At 44.2% G+C, this 21,238-nt stretch overlaps 1 protein-coding gene across 1 annotated transcript in view; it reads right to left on the bottom strand.

The window, feature by feature from the left end:
• The window catches only part of LOC126183632 (trimethyllysine dioxygenase, mitochondrial), a 531,746-nt gene that overhangs the window by 339,560 nt on the left and 170,948 nt on the right, over nt 1–21,238 (bottom strand). The window contains exon 3 of the mRNA XM_049925754.1: nt 2,945–3,038. Coding sequence (XP_049781711.1) covers nt 2,945–3,038 — 94 coding nt within the window. The remainder of the gene's footprint in view (nt 1–2,944; nt 3,039–21,238) is intronic.

The following is a 21,238-nucleotide window of genomic DNA, read 5'->3' on the forward strand; positions in this document are numbered from 1 at the left end:
GCCGTTTGGTTTGTGTAATGCACCAGCAACTTTTGAACAGATGATGGATAATCTTCTAAGTCACCTGAAGCGGACGATGTGTCCTTGTTATTTAGATGACATTATAGTGTTCTCCGAAACAATTGATGAACACGTAAAAAGACTGAGGGCTGTTCTTAAGTGTGTCCAACAAGGCAGACAAACTTAATCCAAGAAAGTGTCTCTTTGGAGCAAAAGAAATCAAAATACTTGGACAACTTGTGTCAAACGAGGTGTGCGGCCAGACCCAGAAAAGGTGAGATCTATAACGGAATTTCCTATTCCTGAAAGTATTAGAGATGTGAGAAGCTTCCTCGGATTGTGTTCTTATTACCCTCGTTTTATCAAAGACTTTTGTATCAAAGCCAGGCCACTCCAAGAGTTGTTGAAAGCCGATGCTAAATTTATCTGGGGTGGTGCTGAACAAGATTCTTTCGATGTGCTGCAAAAAGCTCTGACGACTGACCCTGTACTTGGTCTGTATGATGAGAGAGCACCTGCAGAACTAACGCAGATGCCAGTGGGTATGGGATCGATGCTGTTCTGGTGCAAATTTCGGATGGAAAAGATAAGGTTATAGCTTATGCTTCTAGGACACTTACAAAAGCCGAAAGAAACTACTCAACTACAGAAAGAGAATGTCTTGCCGTGATCTGCGCCATGTGCAAATTTCGACAGTATCTCTGTGGAAGGCCATTCATTCACAGTTGTTACAGACCATCCTTCACTTTGTTGGTTGACAGGTCTTAAGGATCCAACATTACAACTCGCCAGGTGGGCACTATGTTTCCAAGACTACGACATTACCATAGTGTACAAAAGTGGAAGAAAACAAGATTCTGACTGTATCTCAAGAAACCCCGTGCAAGACCATCAAGACTGATGAAGGAAGCCGGCCGGTGTGGCCGAGCGGTTCTAGGCGCTACAGTCTGGAACAGCGCGACCGCTACGGTCGCAGGTTCGAATCCTGCCTCGGGCATGGATGTGTGTGATGTCCTTAGGTTAATCAGGTTTAAGTAGTTCTAAGTTCTATGGGACTGATGACCTCAGAAGTTAAGTCCCATAGTGCTCAGAGCCATTTGAACCATTTTTTGATGAAGGTAGTGACCGTCTCGCTGCACTTCAGGATCTCTCTGCTGAGCAGAAGAAGGACGCCACGATATTTCAAATTATGCTTGCCTTTAATCGGTCCGAGGATGTGAAAGGACAATTAAGATAGTTAATGGATTACTTTGAAAGAAAAACTTTGATCCGTTTGAAAAGAGGTGGCTACCAGCGATTCCTAAACACATGCGATTAAATGTTCTACAGAAATTCCTTGACACGCCTGAGGCTGGACATTTAGGATTTATTAAGACAAACGATAGAATCCACAAGAGATTTTTATTTAGGAGTGTCCATCACTATGTGTCGCACTGTCGAGAGTGCCAGAGGAGAAAGGCAGATCCTCAGAAACGACCTGGCCAACTCATACCAATTCCACCAGCTGAAACGCCTATCCAGCGTGTTGGGATTGACCTCCTCGGACGATTTCCAATGTCTGCTAGTAGCAATGGATGGATTATTGTCTGCACTGATAATCTGACACGCTATGCCATTACAAAAGCCGTGACAACAGCCGAAGCATCCGAGGTAGCCAAATTCATCGTGGTAGACATTGTATTAAAACATGGTGCCCCAAGGTCGTTAATTATGGATCTAGGGGAAGTTTTTCAATCGAATCTTGTGAAAGAGATAAACCGTTAGTGCAGCATTACTCATCACATGACGATTGCCTACCATCCGCAAACTAACGAGCTTACTGAACGCCTTAATAAGACCTTGGCCGACATGCTATCCATGTTCGTCAATGGTGAGCAGAGCAACTGGGATGAGGTGCTACCTTTCGTGAAGTTTGCCTACAACACCGCCAAACAAGAAACCACTGGATTTACGAAGTTTTTCCTGGTGCATGGGCGTGAGGTGACTACGGCGATGGACACTGTATTTCTGTTACATCCTGATGACGTGGACGACGGCTGAATCGGCCAGGTATTAACCAGAGCTGAGGAAGCTCGGCAGTTGCTCGACTCCGCACGCTGCAGGCTCAAGAAAACGATCGCCGAAGGTATGACGGGAGCCACCACCCTTTTGTCTACCAGCCTGGTGACCTCGTCTGGACCTTCACTCCTGTACAGTAGGTTGGTCTCTCTGAGAAGCTCCTCAGGCGCTACTTTGGACCTTATAAGGTTGTAAGACAGTTGTCTGATGTTACTTATGAAGTTTAAGATTTCGACCCCGACACAAGACGACGAAAGATCAGAGATACGGTCCACGTCCTTCGAATAAAGCCTTATATGGATCCTGCAACCCAGGGTAAATTCGAAGCTTCAGCGACAGGCAACAAGCGGAAAGGTGAAGAAGAGGGTAGCGACAAAACAAGTTCTAGGGAGATCACCGCCAGGGTGAGAATCAGTTATCAGGAGCCGGAGTATGCAGGACCGATGACTCGTTCCCCGACTAGGACGACGTAACACCGAGACGCTGTTCGCTTAAGGAAGGATGTTCCAGGAGAAGTTGAGTAGCATCGTGGTATAGTGGATATGATACTAAACTGTGGAATGGAGGCTCGTGTGTTCAAAACTTAATTTCTATATTCGGTTAGAGTACATGCTAGAGGTATCCACAAATGTAACAAATCATTGTACTAGAATATTCTGTAGCTGTATATGTATATACTGTTTGAGTTCTGGCCGGAGGCAGTTCGCTCCACGCTCTTGTATGTGCAATTGCTGAATAAACCTTCGTTAAGTGAAGTTAGTGTTCGTCATTCATCTAATTACACCTTCTTCTACGTGACAGCGTTTGTTGAATTAATATTGCATTACTATCAACTGCTGCAGTCTTACATTACGAGGACAGTAATAAAAAGAAGTGATTTACTTACTGACAGTGATCCCTCAACCATATATACCAAAACTGAGCTGGCTCTGGGAAATAATCATTAAGTTCCAGATGACTCTCTTGTAATTTCAGCTGCCCTGTAATTAATACATAACTGTCATATTTTGTAGTTAATGACTGACACTGTTGTGCCTGTTCATCAGTATTACGTTAAAAAACTTAAGATCAGAAAACAAGTCCACGAGTGCTTTCCTTACAGCAGTCAAGCTCAAAACAATATTTCCTAAACTGTGTTCACAGATATTTCCCTTGTTCTCTTGTGTTTTACAATGAGAACTTAGTAATCCTAATAGGGTAAATTAAATACTATTGGCTTCTGAAGTACGTTTCACAGCTACTGTAAACTTATCATTGGTGCTTGATATATACACTCCTGGAAATTGAAATAAGAACACCGTGAATTCATTGTCCCAGGAAGGGGAAACTTTATTGACACATTCCTGGGGTCAGATACATCACATGATCACACTGACAGAACCACAGGCACATAGACACAGGCAACAGAGCATGCACAATGTCGGCACTAGTACAGTGTATATCCACCTTTCGCAGCAATGCAGGCTACTATTCTCCCATGGAGACGATCGTAGAGATGCTGGATGTAGTCCTGTGGAACGGCTTGCCATGCCATTTCCACCTGGCGCCTCAGTTGGACCAGCGTTCGTGCTGGACGTGCAGACCGCGTGAGACGACGCTTCATCCAGTCACAAACATGCTCAATGGGGGACAGATCCGGAGATCTTGCTGGCCAGGGTAGTTGACTTACACCTTCTAGAGCACGTTGGGTGGCACGGGATACATGCGGACGTGCATTGTCCTGTTGGAACAGCAAGTTCCCTTGCCGGTCTAGGAATGGTAGAACGATGGGTTCGATGACGGTTTGGATGTACCGTGCACTATTCAGTGTCCCCTCGACGATCACCAGTGGTGTACGGCCAGTGTAGGAGATCGCTCCCCACACCATGATGCCGGGTGTTGGCCCTGTGTGCCTCGGTCGTATGCAGTCCTGACTGTGGCGCTCACCTGCACGGCGCCAAACACGCATACGACCATCGTTGGCACCAAGGCAGAAGCGACTCTCATCGCTGAAGACGACACGTCTCCATTCGGCCCTCCATTCACGCCTGTCGCGACACCACTGGAGGCGGGCTGCACGATGTTGGGGCGTGAGCGGAAGACGGCCTAACGGTGTGCGGGACCGTAGCCCAGCTTCATGGAGACGGTTGCGAATGGTCCTCGCCGATACCCCAGGAGCAACAGTGTCCCTAATTTGCTGGGAAGTGGCGGTGCGGTCCCCTACGGCACTGCGTAGGATCATACGGTCTTGGCGTGCATCCGTGCGTCGCTGCGGTCCGGTCCCAGGTCGACGGGCACGTGCACCTTCCGCCGACCACTGGCGACAACATCGATGTACTGTGGAGACCTCACGCCCCACGTGTTGAGCAATTCGGCGGTATGTCCACCCGGCCTGCCGCATGCCCACTATACGCCCTCGCTCAAAGTCCGTCAACTGCACATACGGTTCACGTCCACGCTGTCGCGGCATGCTACCAGTGTTAAAGACTGCGATGGAGCTCCGTATGCCACGGCAAACTGGCTGACACTGACGGCGGCGGTGCACAAATGCTGCGCAGCTAGCGCCATTCGACGGCCAACACCGCGGTTCCTGGTGTGTCCGCTGTGCCGTGCGTGTGATCATTGCTTGTACAGCCCTCTCGCAGTGTCCGGAGCAAGTATGGTGGGTCTGACACACCGGTGTCAATGTGTTCTTTTTCCATTTCCAGGAGTGTATATTAAAATAAGCAAAAAAACGTGGGGAGAAAATAAATACAAACACCAAACACGTTCTGTGAATGTGTTATCCTTGATATTTATGTAAGTTTTCCCACCATATCTTTATGTCTCTTACGATCAGGAACATGTTAACTGTCATTCCGTGAAGACCATGATAGTATCAAGATTCCTGTGAAGCCATTTTATTACCTCCAGGGTCCGCCCCCGGTAGCTGAGTGGTCAACGCGATAGAATGTCAATCCTAAGGGCCCGGGTTCGATTCCCGGCTCGGTCGGAGATTTTCTCGGCTCAAGGAGTGGGTGATGCGTTGTCCTAATCATCATCATTTCATCCCCATCCACGCGCAAGTCGCCGAAGTGGCGTCAAATCGAAAGACTTGCACACGGCGAATGGTCTACCCGACGGGAGGCCCTAGTCAAACATTTACATTAATTACTTCTAGGATTCTTAACTTTTCATTTATTTCACCTCTGGCAGTGTTTATGAGGAAAATGCTGAGTTATGCCATGGTTCAGAATCCGTGTTAAACTGTACGTTCTCTTAAAAAAAGTAAGTCACTTCAAAGGTCGGAGGAAGGAGACATCATCACCAATTCTAACAGAACATTGCCTAGTAAAGTACTTTGGTGTTCAAACCATTCTTAGATTTGTGACAGCATTACCTTTTATTGTTCAGTAAAATCAATAAGTGGTTGACACACCTCAAATTACTTGTGGGAATAAATTTGGATATAAGTAAGTTATAGCAAAGAGTGTACCACCTTAAAGCTAAGTACATTGTAAGTAACTTAAGAACAAAATACATAACATATGTTACAGAGCAGAAACCATTTCATGAGTCCAGGTTAATGAAAATAAATGTTCAGTTGGGTATGTGCTGGACTGGACAAAGAAATGACTCTTATGGTAGAAATGTTGTGTACCGTACAAAGGAGGCAGCAGGAAATTAACAGTAGAGACTGCTCCCTGCTGGTTTGTTTCTCTGTTGGTTGCAAATGAGTTGCTTCAGGATAACTTCTTATGAAACCATAATCTGGTATCTGACTGCAGTTATTCAAATGAAGTGCAGATAATTAAATGTAGCGTAGTATTATCAGCTGTTGCACACTGCTAATCATGTAAAGTTAAATCAATAGTTGGAAATATCATCATGAAACCATCATGGCATGAAAGACTTTGCATCACCTTCTCTTGCTCACTAAGGTATTATGAGTGTAACACTAGAAAATAGAAAATAATGATTTGCAGGCATGCTGAAATGCACTTTCAAATTAAGCAGTTCATTTATAAAGTATATTATATCAAATCAAAACTTTACTCAAGGTGGCATCAATATGAAGGTTGCATCAGTATTTTCACACTCAAATAAAAATAAAGGTGTTAAAATTTACTGGGCAGAGAAATAATGTTCATGGAAGCTGATATTATATCAACAGGCACATGCATTATATTTTGAAGAAAATTACCATTAGGATGCAATGGAAGTCTATGAGCCCCTTGCCCCATGCAAATTGAAACACAAAACTGTTTCACTAAGATTAAAAATTAAAACCATTAAATACAGTTTCTGTGAGGAAAACAAGGTCACTGGAATTTGAAATAGAGTTGAAAATACATATTAAATGAGCAGCTGCCTGTCACATAGAATTAGCATGGATCATACCCTGAGGAAAGTAAGGGACAAAAACGTACTTACGGATATGAATGACTTCACTGATCAGTGCATGATTTGTCAAATGTCTGACGATTGTTTCAGAAGATTGTGAGGTGATCAGGTACCAATGAATGTCTCATACACGCAATCCTGCAGGTTCAGTATGGAGTGTCAAGTCATGGTTTCAGCCAGTATCATATGGAAATTGGACAGCTCTCAGCATTATCGAGGACAGTTTGAGCACTGTGCAGCATTGGGACATGACTGTCAAACCTACTGTGCAACCCAACAGTCTATATTTTGGTGATTGATTTATATTTCAAGATGCTAATGCATGAGCATATCATACACTTCTAATGAATCCCTTCACTCAACGAAATGGAATGTCCCATGGTATCTTTTGATATTAACCTGACTGAGCATGCTTGGCACCAGATGAAACTGATAGTGCGTCACAGTAACCATCCCTACATAATGAATAATCTCTGGAGAACTTCTTCTGAAAAGTGGGTCAGCTATAATAACATCACAAACATTTTGAGGACAAGCAAGCTTAAGAGAAGTAGAGCATGTTATAACACATATGGTAGAATGTTATCCAGTAGCAGATTTTGATTTCTCATAGTTAGTTAGTTAGTTAGTTAGTTAGTTTCATGTTCCATGGATCATTTGTGAGATTAATGGTAATACTGTGGAATGAGTCATTTTACATTCAAATTACACATTCACATGTAAATATGGTTACACGCTGATGATCTACATTTTTTAATTATTGTTCTGAGGTAATAATTCCTACCCATCACATTCTACACATTACAAAATTAGAAATTATTCTGTGGAATAGAAGGAGCTGTTAAGGACAAATTTTTTCACTTTATTTTCAAACTTAACTTTACTGTCTGTCAGACATTATGTATCATTGACCAAGTGAACAAAAATTCTATTCTTGTGTGTATACTTGGATCAATTAGAATACTGGAGTCATCTGCAGAAAGAACTAATTCTGCTTGTTGTATATAACACTGCAGGCGTTTTACATTTATGTGAAACAATAGTGCATCTAAGATTGAGCTTTGTCATACCCCATAAGTGACTTCTCACCAGCCAGAAGAATCTCCCCTGCTTACATTGGTTGAATTATTAAGTATAACTTTTTGCATTCTTTTAGTTAGATATGACATTATCCATTAATTTTCTATACTGATACCATCAGTTCCATAAAATCTCAGTTTCTCCAAGAGAATACTGTGACACAGACAGTCAAAGTCCTTGATATGTCATAGAAAATAACAAATGGCACATTTTTATTAGTTAGTGCTCGTAAAATTTGCTGAGTGAATGTCTAAATGGAATTCTCAGTTGATCAATTCTTCTGAGATCCAATAGTGATTTACTGAAGATATTATTGTTGCTCATGTGGGATAATATGTAGGATATGACCACATTGAAAATTTTGTAAAATGGTGTCAGTAGTGAAACAGGTCAATTGTTATTGATATTCTTCTGTCACATTTCTTATAGAGGGGTTTGAAAATGGCATATTTCAATCTCTTTGGAAAAACGCCCTAAGTTAGTGGTGCATTTCATATTTCAGTAAACACATTTCATGTAACAAAGATGTTTTGTTTAGGTTATCGTTTTGTTTTCATTTCACAGTAAACTTATATTTTATTAGTTTCATGAGTCTAATTTTATTATTCAGCGCTCAACTAGAATTGAAGCCTACACAAATTTGTAAGTATTTATGGGGTGTAAAATGTGTTTTGATCAGTTGAGTATGACACCAGGGACGACTCATTCCTGGTGTGCATCCGTTCACACAATGATTACTGTTATGTATCGTATGTATGACACACAGGTTCTATTCATGCAATGTAACTATTTGATAGTCCCTTCAACAAATTTATTCTCTAAATTTAAACGACATCAATTCATGAAAAGACAATCTTCTTTTTCTCAAGATTCCTATTCAAGTGTGTATGCTTGTATAGAATGGATCAGCAAATTATTGACTGTCTCTTAGCATGAGACATATTCGTAATTGAAGATATGGACAACCATCAGCTGTATATTGGAATGACAACAGAGAAAATTTGTGCCGGACCAGAACTTCAACCCGGGTTTCCCACTCATCGAGAGATGTTGCCTTTGCATTAGGTTATCCGACCACAATATACGCCCTACTCAAACTTCCACATGTTGTCAAACATGAGTCTACAACCTGTACTTATACATCCATTATGTACACTACGTGATCAAAATTAGCTAGATACCCCCAGAAACATGTTTTTCATATTAGGTGCATTGTGCTGCCATCTACTGCCAGATACTCCGTATCATCGACCTCAGTAGTATTTACACATCGTGACAATGCACAATGGGGTGCTCTGCGGAACTCATGGACTTCGAATGTGGTCAGGTGATTGGGTGTCACTTGCGTCATACGTTTCTATGCGAGATTTCCACACTCCTAAACATCCCTAGGTCCACTATTTCCGATGTGATAGTGAAGTGGAAACGTGAAGGGACACGTACAGCACAAAAGTGTACAGGCCGACCTCGTCTGTTGACTGACAGAGACCACCGACAGTTGAAGAGGGTCGTAATGTGTAATAGGTAGACATCGATCCAGACCATCACGCACGAATTCCAGGATACACTGCAAGTTCTATGACAGTTAGGCAGGAGGTGAGAAAACTTGGATTTCATGGTCGGGCTGCTGCTCATAAGCCACACATCACGCCAGTAAATGCCAAATGACGCCTCGCTTGATGTAAGGAACGTAAACATTGTACGATTGAACAGTGGAAAAACGTTGTGTGGAGTGACGAATCACGGTACACAATGTGGCGGTCCGATTGTAGGGTATGGGTATGGCGAATACCTGGTGAACGTCATCTGCTAGCGCGTGTAGTGCCAACAGTAAAATTCGGAGGCGGTGGTGTTATGGTGTGGTCGTGTTTTTCATGGAGGGGGCTTGCGCCCCTTGTTGTTTTGCGTGGCACTATCACAGCAAAGGCCTACATTGATACTTTAAGCACCTTCTTGCTTCCCACTGTTGAAGAGCAATTCGGGAATGGCGATTGCATCTTTCAACACGATCGAGCATAATTCACGGCCTGTGGCGGAGTGTTTACATGACAGTAACATACCTGCAATGGACTGGCCTGCACAGAGTCCTGACCTAAATCCTATAGAACACCTTTGCGATGTTTTGGACAGCGACTTCGCGCCAGACCTCACCGGCCGACATCGATACCTCTCCCCAGTGCAGTACTCCGTGAAGAATGGGCTGCCATTCCCCAAAAAACCTTCCAGCACCTGATTGAACGTATGCCTTCGAGAGTGGAAGATGTCAACACGTCTAAGGGTGGGCCAACAACATACTGAATTCTAGCATTACCGATGGAGGGCGCCACGAACTTTTAAGTAATTTTCAGCCAGTTGTCTGGACACTTTTGATCACATAGTGTATATTACCGTATAGGCGAGACATTTTGTTTTGAATGTCGCTTGCCGTGTGTCGGCGATAAATACGATATTGAAACCTAATTTGGAATAACACAGGCACTGTAATATTGTATCTCTTAGCAATACGTCTCTGAATTGCTTTGGTCTTTTTTCTTCAGGCAAAGTTAATTAGGATCTCAAATAATCGAGTAGGACTCCAGAATGTATTTCACGCGGGACTTAATATGATCTCCTTCACAAATAAATTTGTACTTTTCTCTAGAACAGTTGCAACATTTTCAGTCCTTCCTTTGTCCTACCAATAAATGAAATCGCAATTTCTTTCCCATACATAATGGTTCATAGCGTTATTCCCGGACGTTACACTGAATTATCAAAGTCAGTTTACTCCGTTACCGAATATTAAGGCTTTGTTATACCTGACGTCGTACAATTAGTGGTAAAGTGCGGGCCTGGAAACTGAAAATTTACGGGATCAAATTCCGATCTGACCATGGAATAATTCAGTCTGCCTTTGTCCTGGCCTTCACCTATCAATGATGTGAAGTATCGACAGGAACGGCACGTGCTTGTGAATCCACGTTAAATTGTAGCCTAGGTGCCCCTTCCCCTGCAGTATTACTGGGATATGATACATTAGCGACACTCAAGTCGCAGAAGTGGTTTCCTATTGAAATTTCTGCACCAGGGGGTTGAGCCACACGGAATTATTAAGGTTTCAGTCCCATGTGTTATTGCTTCTCGTCTCTTATTCATACAAGCCATCGTCTGTTGCGCCAAGTGGAATTACTGCATAAGAAAGATTGTCTTCTTACTGTTGTCCGTATTATGATGCTTTTCTAAAGACAATGGCATTGTCAGTGCACTATCTCGACATCTGTTATCAACAACCTTTTCTTCACAAAGTGTGAGGAAGGCGGCTGAAACTACCTCTCGGATTCTCCCAGCCAACCACGCTATACGACTGTTTTTATCAATCGATAGCATAATATTTGTTCAGTGCCTTTCGGAAATGTGGGAAACACAGTCTTTTCACCTGTGTGCGTTATTAGCAATGCAACATGTGAATGGGAGCTTATTGTATATCACAAGATGGTTACTTTTAGAGGATAGAAACAGTACCAATTGTAGAGAAAAGATGGTTGAATATCCTTACAAGGGAACCTCCCCATCGCAACCCCCCCCCCCCCTCCAGATTTAGTTATAAGTTGGCACAGTGGACAGGCCTCGAAAAACTGAACACAGATCAAACAGATCAATCGAGAAAACAGGAAGAAGTTGTGTGGAACTACGAAAAAAATAAGCAAAATATACAAACTGAAAGTTCAATGCTCAAGATAGGCAACATCAAGGATAATCTGAACTCAGGAGCGCTGTGGTCCCGCGCTTAGCACGAGCAGTTGCTGAACAAGAGGTCCTTGGTTCAAGTCTTCCCTCGAGTGAAAAGGTTAATTTATTTTTTAATTTCAGACAATTATTATCTGTCCTTCCGTCCGTCCGATGTGAGGTAACTGCGCCGTAGTATGGGGACGCTACACCTAAACGAACATCGAAACACACGACGTCAGTCGACTACAGCGCACGGAAGAGAGAGTATTTCTGCTAACGAGGCTCCCTGGCTGGCAGTTGACTGATCGCTACTTTGGACGAGAGTGCATCAAATACGTGAGATGTATTTCGTGGGCAATATGAATCCAGAAAATATAGCTCGCGACTTCAATAAACACAGACTATAAACTTATTACAGTGAACAGAGACGTCAATGAATGAACGGACAGATCATAACTTTGCGAAAATAAAGAAAGCAAATCTTTCACTCGAGGAAAGTCTTGAACCAAGGACCTCTCATTCCGCAGCTGCTCACGCTAACCACGGGACCACGGCGCTCCTTTTTTTTTTTCTTTTATTTTTCATTTCGTACCCTTTTGATCGTTGTATCTCCTCGGGGCGGACGTCGAAAGACATCCGTTTAAGTTCGTTGTTGATCCATTAACTCAGTTTTTTATTACAGAGGGCAGCTAACCCTCTGACCGAACACGCTGAGCTATCGTGCCGGCGAGCTCACATTATCCTTGAGTTGCCTATCTTTCGCATGGACTACTCAGTTTGTATATTTTGCTTATTTTTTTCATAGTTCCACACAACTACTTCCTGTTTTCTCGATTGATCTGTGTTCAGTTTTTCAAGGCCTATCCACTGTGCCAACTTATAACTAAATCAGAGGGGGGGTGCGATAGGGAGGTTCCCTTGTTAGTATTGCTTTTCACTCAAGTTTGGTACTGGGCAATATTAATTTCCCGAAAGTCTGTACAAGAGTAGAGGGGTAACATCTTTCTTCCGACTGCAGTAGGCAGTGGTTTGCCGGACACAAGAATTGTGATTACATTGTTTCACAAAAAAATCTCACCAAGGGCTGGTTATGACACTCATAATAGTATGGCACAATGCTGAAACTGCCTGATACGTGAACTGAAGAGTCTGAAGAAACATCCAAAGCCCAGCAGCAGTACAAACGCAACCCCAGCAATCTCCTAGTATACGGATGGTCTGCATGAGAGAAACCAACAAGAAATACCTCGACAACAACAAATGTCAGTACTGTGAATAGAGTGAAGCTGCTTCTACGGGCTTATGTTTTCCGTATTGAGGTGGAATTCAAGCCTCGCAGATGAGTTTCCGGTCTTGGTAAGGTGGTGGTGCTGGCCTTATTTTGGAGTGGCATTTAGTTTTCCTCATTTCCTCTTTATTCCTCTTTGTTGACAGGTGGAGCAGCTGCCAACAGGTCAGACCAGCCTGTGGTCTGCAGCCGATGCACCTTCTGTCCCAGGATTCAGATGCAATGTGGCGGCAGCATGGCATCTTGTATGCTAATGGCGTGGTCCATGTTCTCGCTGGATCTGCAAGATGGGCAGTTGTGGCGTATAGCCTGTCGTACTACCCACCGTACTCGAACCGCTTCGAATTTTCATAGAGTATAATACTGAACTGTTATATATTGTAACGGAGAATGAGCACACAAATCTGGAAAATAATGAACCGTAATTTTGTGGGTTTGGGGGTCTCCAATCTGTGTGGGTTATTTAGATTACTCTTTCTTTGGTAAAATACTAATAAACTGCATTGAGCTTAGAACAGAATCGGTCATCATCTCTGGTAGAGCGTCACTGAGACCACAGAACGTGCTATGCATTTTATTCAATTTTATTTTCACTTTATTTATTCAAACTCACATCCTGATCTCCTCAAATAGGAAATTAGCTTATCGTACTAGTTGAGAACACTCGTTCCCTTGGAGTACTAACTTACGTCATCAGCAAGCGGCAGAATGCTGAAAATTAGGCATTCGAAACACAGTATCTATTCAGTCTTTGTGAAAACTCGGTGGACGAAGCACCGATACTGATGACTTCATTGCTTGCATTAATATTGATGAAAAGGAAAGCGAGGGGCCATCCGCTATAGTCTGAAGGGGTTATTCAAACTAACTAAACTCACGTCAAGATCAGATCCTGACGATTGCATGACACTAACGGCCGCCGAAACATCCTTTGCCGCTGGATTCAGTAGAATGCATCTGGTGGGAAACGTGGTCAGCCCTTTGAACGCCCATAGACTTTGCACAAGCGTTTGTGAATATTCCCCACAGTTTCTTTCTCTGCAGCGAGAAATTCACTGACGGTACGTTGCTTGTAACATACATCACCTACAGACGCTATTTGAAACTGTCCTGCAGCTACGCTATCTGTTGGAACTAACAGAAACTTGGTGTGTTCCCTCAGGAAACTTCAATTAATACATACGTAACGTTTCACTTTCGTAGCATTGTTTTGTAACACAAGTGTGCACTGTCGTTTTGGATGCAATTGCGAGGGGTGTGCCAAACAACTGGGCCACTATAGACAAACTGACAGAAATTTAGACAATTTCGCAATAGCAGCAGAAAAACTGGTACAGGACGTGATGTCAGAAAGAAACGTGAGTCACCGTTACAGCAAACGTGAGATATCCAAAGTTCACTCTGTAATTGCCTGTGCCCCATGAGTAAGGATTGCTTACTGCTCTATCTAGAAGAGGACGACCCAGAACGCTCGGTGGCAGATTATGGATCTGAGCAAATGTTCGGACAGAAACTGAATACCAATAATTATGAGGAACGAACGCTATAATACTTTTAAGAATCTTTTTATAATGAATCAGTATCTACTATTCAGGCTCTATTGATTAACTGAAAATAACTAAAAATAACAGTCTCAGTATACCTACATGTTCTTTGCTAAAAGCGCTAATCTTCGTCTTTTGCAAACTGAAATAATTAAAATTTTTCACGTTTCTTAATGTGGATTAATGCCAAAAAATTACTTACTACGAGTGTATGGACTCTTGTGGTAATGAGAAATCTCTCTCGTGTCTATTTTCCCCCGGAGTAATGGTTTGAGCAGTGGGGTAATGTAAAACTGCATATTTTTCTATCATTCCAACGAACGAATTCACTAGAAAGAAAGCGACTGTGAAATTAAGGAGAATGTATACCCAAACTGTGAAACTCACTGTGGGAGTAACAAAGAGTAAATCCATATCGGCCGGACGGAGTGGCCGAACGGTTCTAGGCGCTACAGTCTGGAACCACGCGACCGCTACGGTCGCAGGTTCGAATCCTGCCTCGGGCATGGATTTGTGTGATGTCCTTAGGTTAGTTAGGTTTAACTAGTTCTAAGTTCTAGGAGACTGATGACCTCATCAGTTAAGTCTCACAGTGCACAGAGCCATTTGAACCAGCCAAATCCATATCAGCAGCATTACAATTCAAATATTGTTCTTTAGAAAGTAACATATGGTGTCTTATGACAAAGTATCAAGCCACTATAAGATTTTTTCAGTGTGTGAGTCTAACAATAAAAAAAAGGTTTATACTATCTCCACCTCTCTCTCTTTCTCTCTCTCTCTCTCATTCTCTCTTTCGTATACTGTCTCCTCCTTTTCTCTTATTTCACCCTTCCAAAAATAATAAAAAAAGTCATTTTATTTCCTTTAAATTTACTTTTAATTTCCCTCTTTCTCTCAAACATAGAACTCTTTTACTTTACTCCTCTGTCATTCCTCCTAAACCTATCAAATAGCTTTATTTTAAATTACCTCTTTCATTACCTATTGTTTGTTCTCCTAACATGCTTTCGTTGTAGTCTTTTTTTCTCTTCCCTAACTTTCTTACTCCTCTTTTAGATCTACTTTTCTTGATTTTTAGTCTTTTATTTTGAACTTACATCCTCTTCCCCATTCCTTGCTCTCTGCTTCCCCACCTCCTTCCCATCTCCATCTCTCTCACCTCCTCCCTCTACCCGTTATGCACACACACGAAGACACAGGCTCGCTCACTCCTCTGAATCCATTCAATCTCCTCCTACACCCTTTCTCTGTCCATCTTCTCCTCTCTGCATGCCCATGCCTTCCTCCCCCCCTATCTTCGTCCGCAGCTCGTGGTCGTGCGGTAGCGTTCTCGCTTCCCGCGCCCGGGTTCCCGGGTTCGATTCCCGGCGGGGTCAGGGATTTTCTCTGCCTCGTGATGACTGGGTGTTGTGTGCTGTCCTTAGGTTAGTTAGGTTTAAGTAGTTCTAAGTTCTAGGGGACTGGTGACCATAGATGTCAAGTCCCATAGTGTTCAGAGCCATTTGAACCAACCCCCTATCTTCGTCTGTCTCTGCCTCCCACTTCTCTCTATCCATCTCTTCCTCGCCCTCTCCTTCTGTCCCCTATCTGTTTGTTAATTTCCTCATTCCACCTCTGCCTCCGCATGTCCTCCCCCCTCTTTGTCTCTCCATCTCCTACTCCTCCCCCTTCCTCTGCCTATCTCATCCTCCTGTCATTCACCAACCATCTCCTCCCTGTTCTCTCTGCTCAGCTGAGTAAGTGTAACCCTCCCCCCCCCCCCAAATGCATGCCAATATTACCCATACAACTCTCTTGTCACGTGTGGCAGCCTAGATGTCAGGGGTTGAAAAACTTTTTCACCTGATCTTTGCTCCTATGCGAGCTAGAAGCCTCTGGCCCTATGATACTGAGTCCCAGGAGGCAAGTGGTATGTGTACCACGTTTGGTTGAATCGATTAAGTGATTTAATAGAATTCTTGACATAAATGCATACACATTCAGCTTCATATGCATTCAACACATACACTGCACATATCTCCTGATCTCTTTCTCTTTGTCCACCTCATTCTCCCTCCTCTGTCTGTCTATTTCCTCTTTTTCACTCTCTGTGCCTCTTCATCCCATCCTCCCTATGCTCATTGTCCATCCCCTCTGCCCCCTTTTTCTGAACATCCTGTCCTGTCATTCTGTCCATCTCCTTTCCCCATTTCGATGATGATGATGATGATGATGATGATGATGATGAGTGGTTTGTGAGGCGTTCAACTGCATGGTCCTCAGCATCTGTACAAAGACCCAATTTTTACACAGCCCAGTCTGGCCACTGTCACGAATGATGATTATGAAATGATGAGGACAACACAAACGTCCAGTCCCCAGCAGAGTAAATCTCCAACCCGGCCAAGAATCGAACACGGGACAGCATGATCCAGAGGCAGCAATGCTAGCTACTAGACCACGAGCTGCGGACCCCTTTCTCTGACCATCTGATCCTCCTCCTTTCACACTCCATTTCCTCCTCCCCCTCTCTCTGCTCAGCTGTACACATCCACACACGTAGTCCCTGCAACATATGCCAATTCTACCTGTGCCACTCTTGTTGTGCAAAGCAGCCTACATGTCAGGGGTTGAGAACACAATTTTTTGGTCTATACCTTCGCTTCTATGTTAACTATGAGATTCTAGCCCCGCACAGTGCTTATTCTCATGTAGCAAGAAATATGTGTACCAAATTTGGTTCAAATTTTTCCATTGGTTTAGGAGGTGATGCTTGACATACACATATAAATGCATACAAGGCCTGTTCAAAAAATTCCACAACTTTGTCCACAAAACTTTTCTACGCTTACCTTTTACTTATTGTGCATGATGATCTCTGAAATACTGTCCTCCACAATTTATAAGCCGCTCCCAATGCAGTTTCCACTCCCAGAAGCAGTCTTTGTATTCCTCTTGCTGGGTTTGCGTGAAATGCTGTCTGCAAATTTTTTTACCTCGTCTGTCGGTGCTAATCTTCGTCCTTTCTATGGTTTTCAACTCTGGTAAAATAAAAAAGGCAATATCTGGAGAGTATGGAGGATGAGGCAGCACAGTGATTTCGTTTTTAATGCAGTAGTCACGCACCAATCGCGCTGAAAATTCAGGTGCATTATCGTGATGCAAGAGCCAGGAATTACTTCGCCATTTTCAGGCCATTTTCTTCTCACATGTTCTCACAGGCGTCGCAAAATGTACCGATAGTACCATCGTTTAACAGTCTGTCCCTGTAGCAAGAATTCATGATGAACTAATCCTTCAAAGTCAAAGAAAGCTATCAGCATGGCTTTGACATTTGACCTGACCTGACGAGATTTTTTTGGTCGTGGAGAATCTTTGTATCTTTCTTGACCCTTTGTGAAGATTGAACCTTGATATCAACATCATAATCATAGACCCACGTCTCATCACCAGTTATGATTCTCTGAAGGAACATCTCGTTCTCATTTACACAATCCAAAAGCTCTCCACAGATTGCGGGGCGAAGGTCTTTCTGGTTTTGACTCATGAGCCATCGGGCGAAGTCTACGGCAACACGATGCATTCTAAGATGCTGTATCAGGATTTCATGGCACGAGCCAATTCAAATGTTACATTCTTCTGCAATCTGACAGTCAGTCTTCGATTGCCAGCACAATTTCGTTGATGTTCCTGACATGAGCATTATCGGTAGAGGTCGTAGGTCGTCCTGAACGATGGTCGTCTTTAACTTCCGTTTGGCCATTTTTAAACTGTGTGAACCATTCTTAACACAACGTATGGCTCATGCACTCATCACCATAGGATTATTGCATCATTTGGCGTTTCTCTGTAAAAGAATTTTATGCAGACGCATTGCTCCTCTAATTCTGCCACCTCGAAATTCGCAAAGCGACACAACGTTCTACTCAATACAGCACTGAACAATAACTGACAGACATACAAAAATGAAACTTCCGGCAGTTACAAATTAAACACAGGCGTGTGCAGGGGTGCCAGCTGCATTTCGCTCCAACAGACCCATTGGCGCAAAATTACGATTGTTCCGGAAATTTTTGAACAGACCTCATTCATATTATATAAGGACACTATATATACTATCCTTTTATCCACAGTTTTACCCACAAATGTGTGAGGCACATATATTGCACTCATCTCCTTCTTCCTCTTTCTCTGTCCATCTCTTCCTACCCCTCTCACAGTCCATTCTGTCCTGCCCCCTCTCTCTTTCCATCTCCCCATTTCCCCTCTTTGATCATCATCTCCTCCTCCACCTCTTTCTGTTCTTCTCCTTCCAACCTCCCCCCTCCCCCTTTCTGTCACGGATCATTACGGGCGATGAAAGATGGGTGCACCACTTTTCGCCGGAAACAAAAAGGTAGCATTATCCTGATTTACCACAAAAGAAGAAATTCAAGACAACTCCCTCTGCTGGAAAAGTCATGGTGACAGTCTTCTGGGATTGTGATGGCGTCATTATCGTGGATTTGATGCCAAGAGGGTCAACCATCAATTCAGGGTCTGAGTACCCGGGAACAGATCGCCAAATTGGGTTGCACATCATTGCCTCATCCACCCTACAGTCCAGACCTGGCACACTCTAACTGGCTCTGAGCACTATGGGACTTAACATCTGAGGTCATCAGTCCCCTAGAACTTAGAACTACTTAAACCTAACTAACCTAAGGACATCACACACATCCATGCCCGAGGCAGGATTCGAACTTGCGACCGTAGCAGTCGCGCTGTTCTGGACTGAAGCGCCTAGAACCGCTTGGACACTGGGCACACTCGGACTTCCATCCCTTCGGGCCGCTTAAAGATTCTCCGTGGGGAACACACTTTGAAGATGACGAGAGTGTCAGTCATGCAGTGAAAACATGGCCACGCCTACAGGACAAGAGCTTTTACCATTCTCCCTCTGTCTCTCCACGTCCTCCAACCTTTCTCCATCTTCCGATCCCCTCTCCAAACCGTCATTCCATCTCTTCATCCCCATTTCTCTTTCAATCTTGTCATCCTCCTCCCACAATCGATCACCTCCTCTCTGTTCTCTCTGCTCAGTCATGCCCATCCACTAGTGTAGCCACTACAATGCATGCCAATACTAACTGCTCAGCTCTCCTGTCATGTAGGGCAACCTAGATGTTAGGGCTGAAAACCCTTTTCACCTGTATCTCCACTTACATGAGAGGTAGGAGGTTCTAACTATACAGTGCTGATTCCCCAGTAGCAAGTAGTAGGTGCACCAGATTTGACTGAAATAGATCCAAGTGTTTAGTAAGAGATGCTGGACATTGACAAAGATAAATACACATACATCCTCATACATGTTCAACACATATGCTGCACACATGTCCTCCTCTGTCTCTGTCCACCTCATCCTCTCACCTCTACCTGTCGATCTCCCCTCCCCATACACTCTGTCTCTCTATCTCCTCCTCCCCACTCTCTTTGTCCATCCTCTCCATGCCTTATTCCAATCAAATCTACCTGCTCCATCTCTCTGTCAATCTCCTAGTCCCCATTTCTCTGTCAATCTCCTCCTCTGCCTTCCTCTGTCCATCTCATTCTCCCCCTCTATCACCCCCACACGCATTTGACATGTATGTTGAACACACCTTTTCCTCCCCTTCTCTGTTGCCACCTCATTCTCCCACCTCTATCCGACTCCCTCAATCTCCCCATCTTTCTATCTCTTCATCTCCTATAATGAGCAAGGGCTTTACATTGCTAGTGTGTCGATAAGTTGAGAATTTGGGTCAGACAGGAGGAATAGTAGCGCAGTCTGTGCATTTCTGATCACCGGTGGGTCCAGGCTGGCACGGTAGCTCAGCATGTTCGGTCAGAGGGTTAGCCGCCCTCCGTAATAAAAAAAAATTGAGTGAATGGATCAATTACGAACTTTAACAGGTGTCAGGGGACGTCCGCCACGAACAATTACAACGAACTATAATGAACAAAATGAGGTTAATAATAAAAAAAAGATGGCTCAGTGGTCAGCACATTTGCCTAGTAAGCAGGAGACTCGGGTTCGAACCCCTGTCCAGCAAATATTTTCACCTTTCCCCATTTATTTAAATCAATTCCCATTGGAACCTAATGTCTTTAATTCTCTTGTGTCCTGATTCATAGTGGTTGCAGGATCATATACACTCCTGGAAATTGAAATAAGAACACCGTGAATTCATTGTCCCAGGAAGGGGAAACTTTATTGACACATTCCTGGGGTCAGATACATCACATGATCACACTGACAGAACCACAGGCACATAGACACAGGTAACAGAGCATGCACAATGTCGGCACTAGTACAGTGTATATCCACCTTTCGCAGCAATGCAGGCTGCTATTCTCCCATGGAGACGATCGTAGAGATGCTGGATGTAGTCCTGTGGAACGGCTTGCCATGCCATTTCCACCTGGCGCCTCAGTTGGACCAGCGTTCGAGCTGGACGTGCAGACCGCGTGAGACGACGCTTCATCCAGTCACAAACATGCTCAATGGGGGACAGATCCGGAGATCTTGCTGGCCAGGGTAGTTGACTTACACCTTCTAGAGCACGTTGGGTGGCACGGGATACATGCGGACGTGCATTGTCCTGTTGGAACAGCAAGTTCCCTTGCCGGTCTAGGAATGGTAGAACGATGGGTTCGATGACGGTTTGGATGTACCGTGCACTATTCAGTGTCCCCTCGACGATCACCAGTGGTGTACGGCCAGTGTAGGAGATCGCTCCCCACACCATGATGCCGGGTGTTGGCCCTGTGTGCCTCGGTCGTATGCAGTCCTGATTGTGGCGCTCACCTGCACGGCGCCAAACACGCATACGACCATCATTGGCACCAAGGCAGAAGCGACTCTCATCGCTGAAGACGACGCGTCTCCATTCGTCCTTCCATTCACGCCTGTCGCGACACCACTGGAGGCGGGCTGCACGATGTTGGGGCGTGAACGGAAGACGGCCTAACGGTGTGCGGGACCGAAGCCCAGCTTCATGGAGACGGTTGCGAATGGTCCTCGCCGATACCCCAGGAGCAACAGTGTCCCTAATTTGCTGGGAAGTGGCGGTGCGGTCCCCTACGGCACTGCGTAGGATCCTACGGTCTTGGCGTGCATCCGTGCGTCGCTGCGGTCCGGTCCCAGGTCGACGGGCACGTGCACCTTCCGCCGACCACTGGCGACAACATCGATGTA

This window comes from Schistocerca cancellata, chromosome 4 (genome assembly GCF_023864275.1).
Source record: "Schistocerca cancellata isolate TAMUIC-IGC-003103 chromosome 4, iqSchCanc2.1, whole genome shotgun sequence".
In the NCBI taxonomy this organism is placed as follows: domain Eukaryota; kingdom Metazoa; phylum Arthropoda; class Insecta; order Orthoptera; family Acrididae; genus Schistocerca; species Schistocerca cancellata.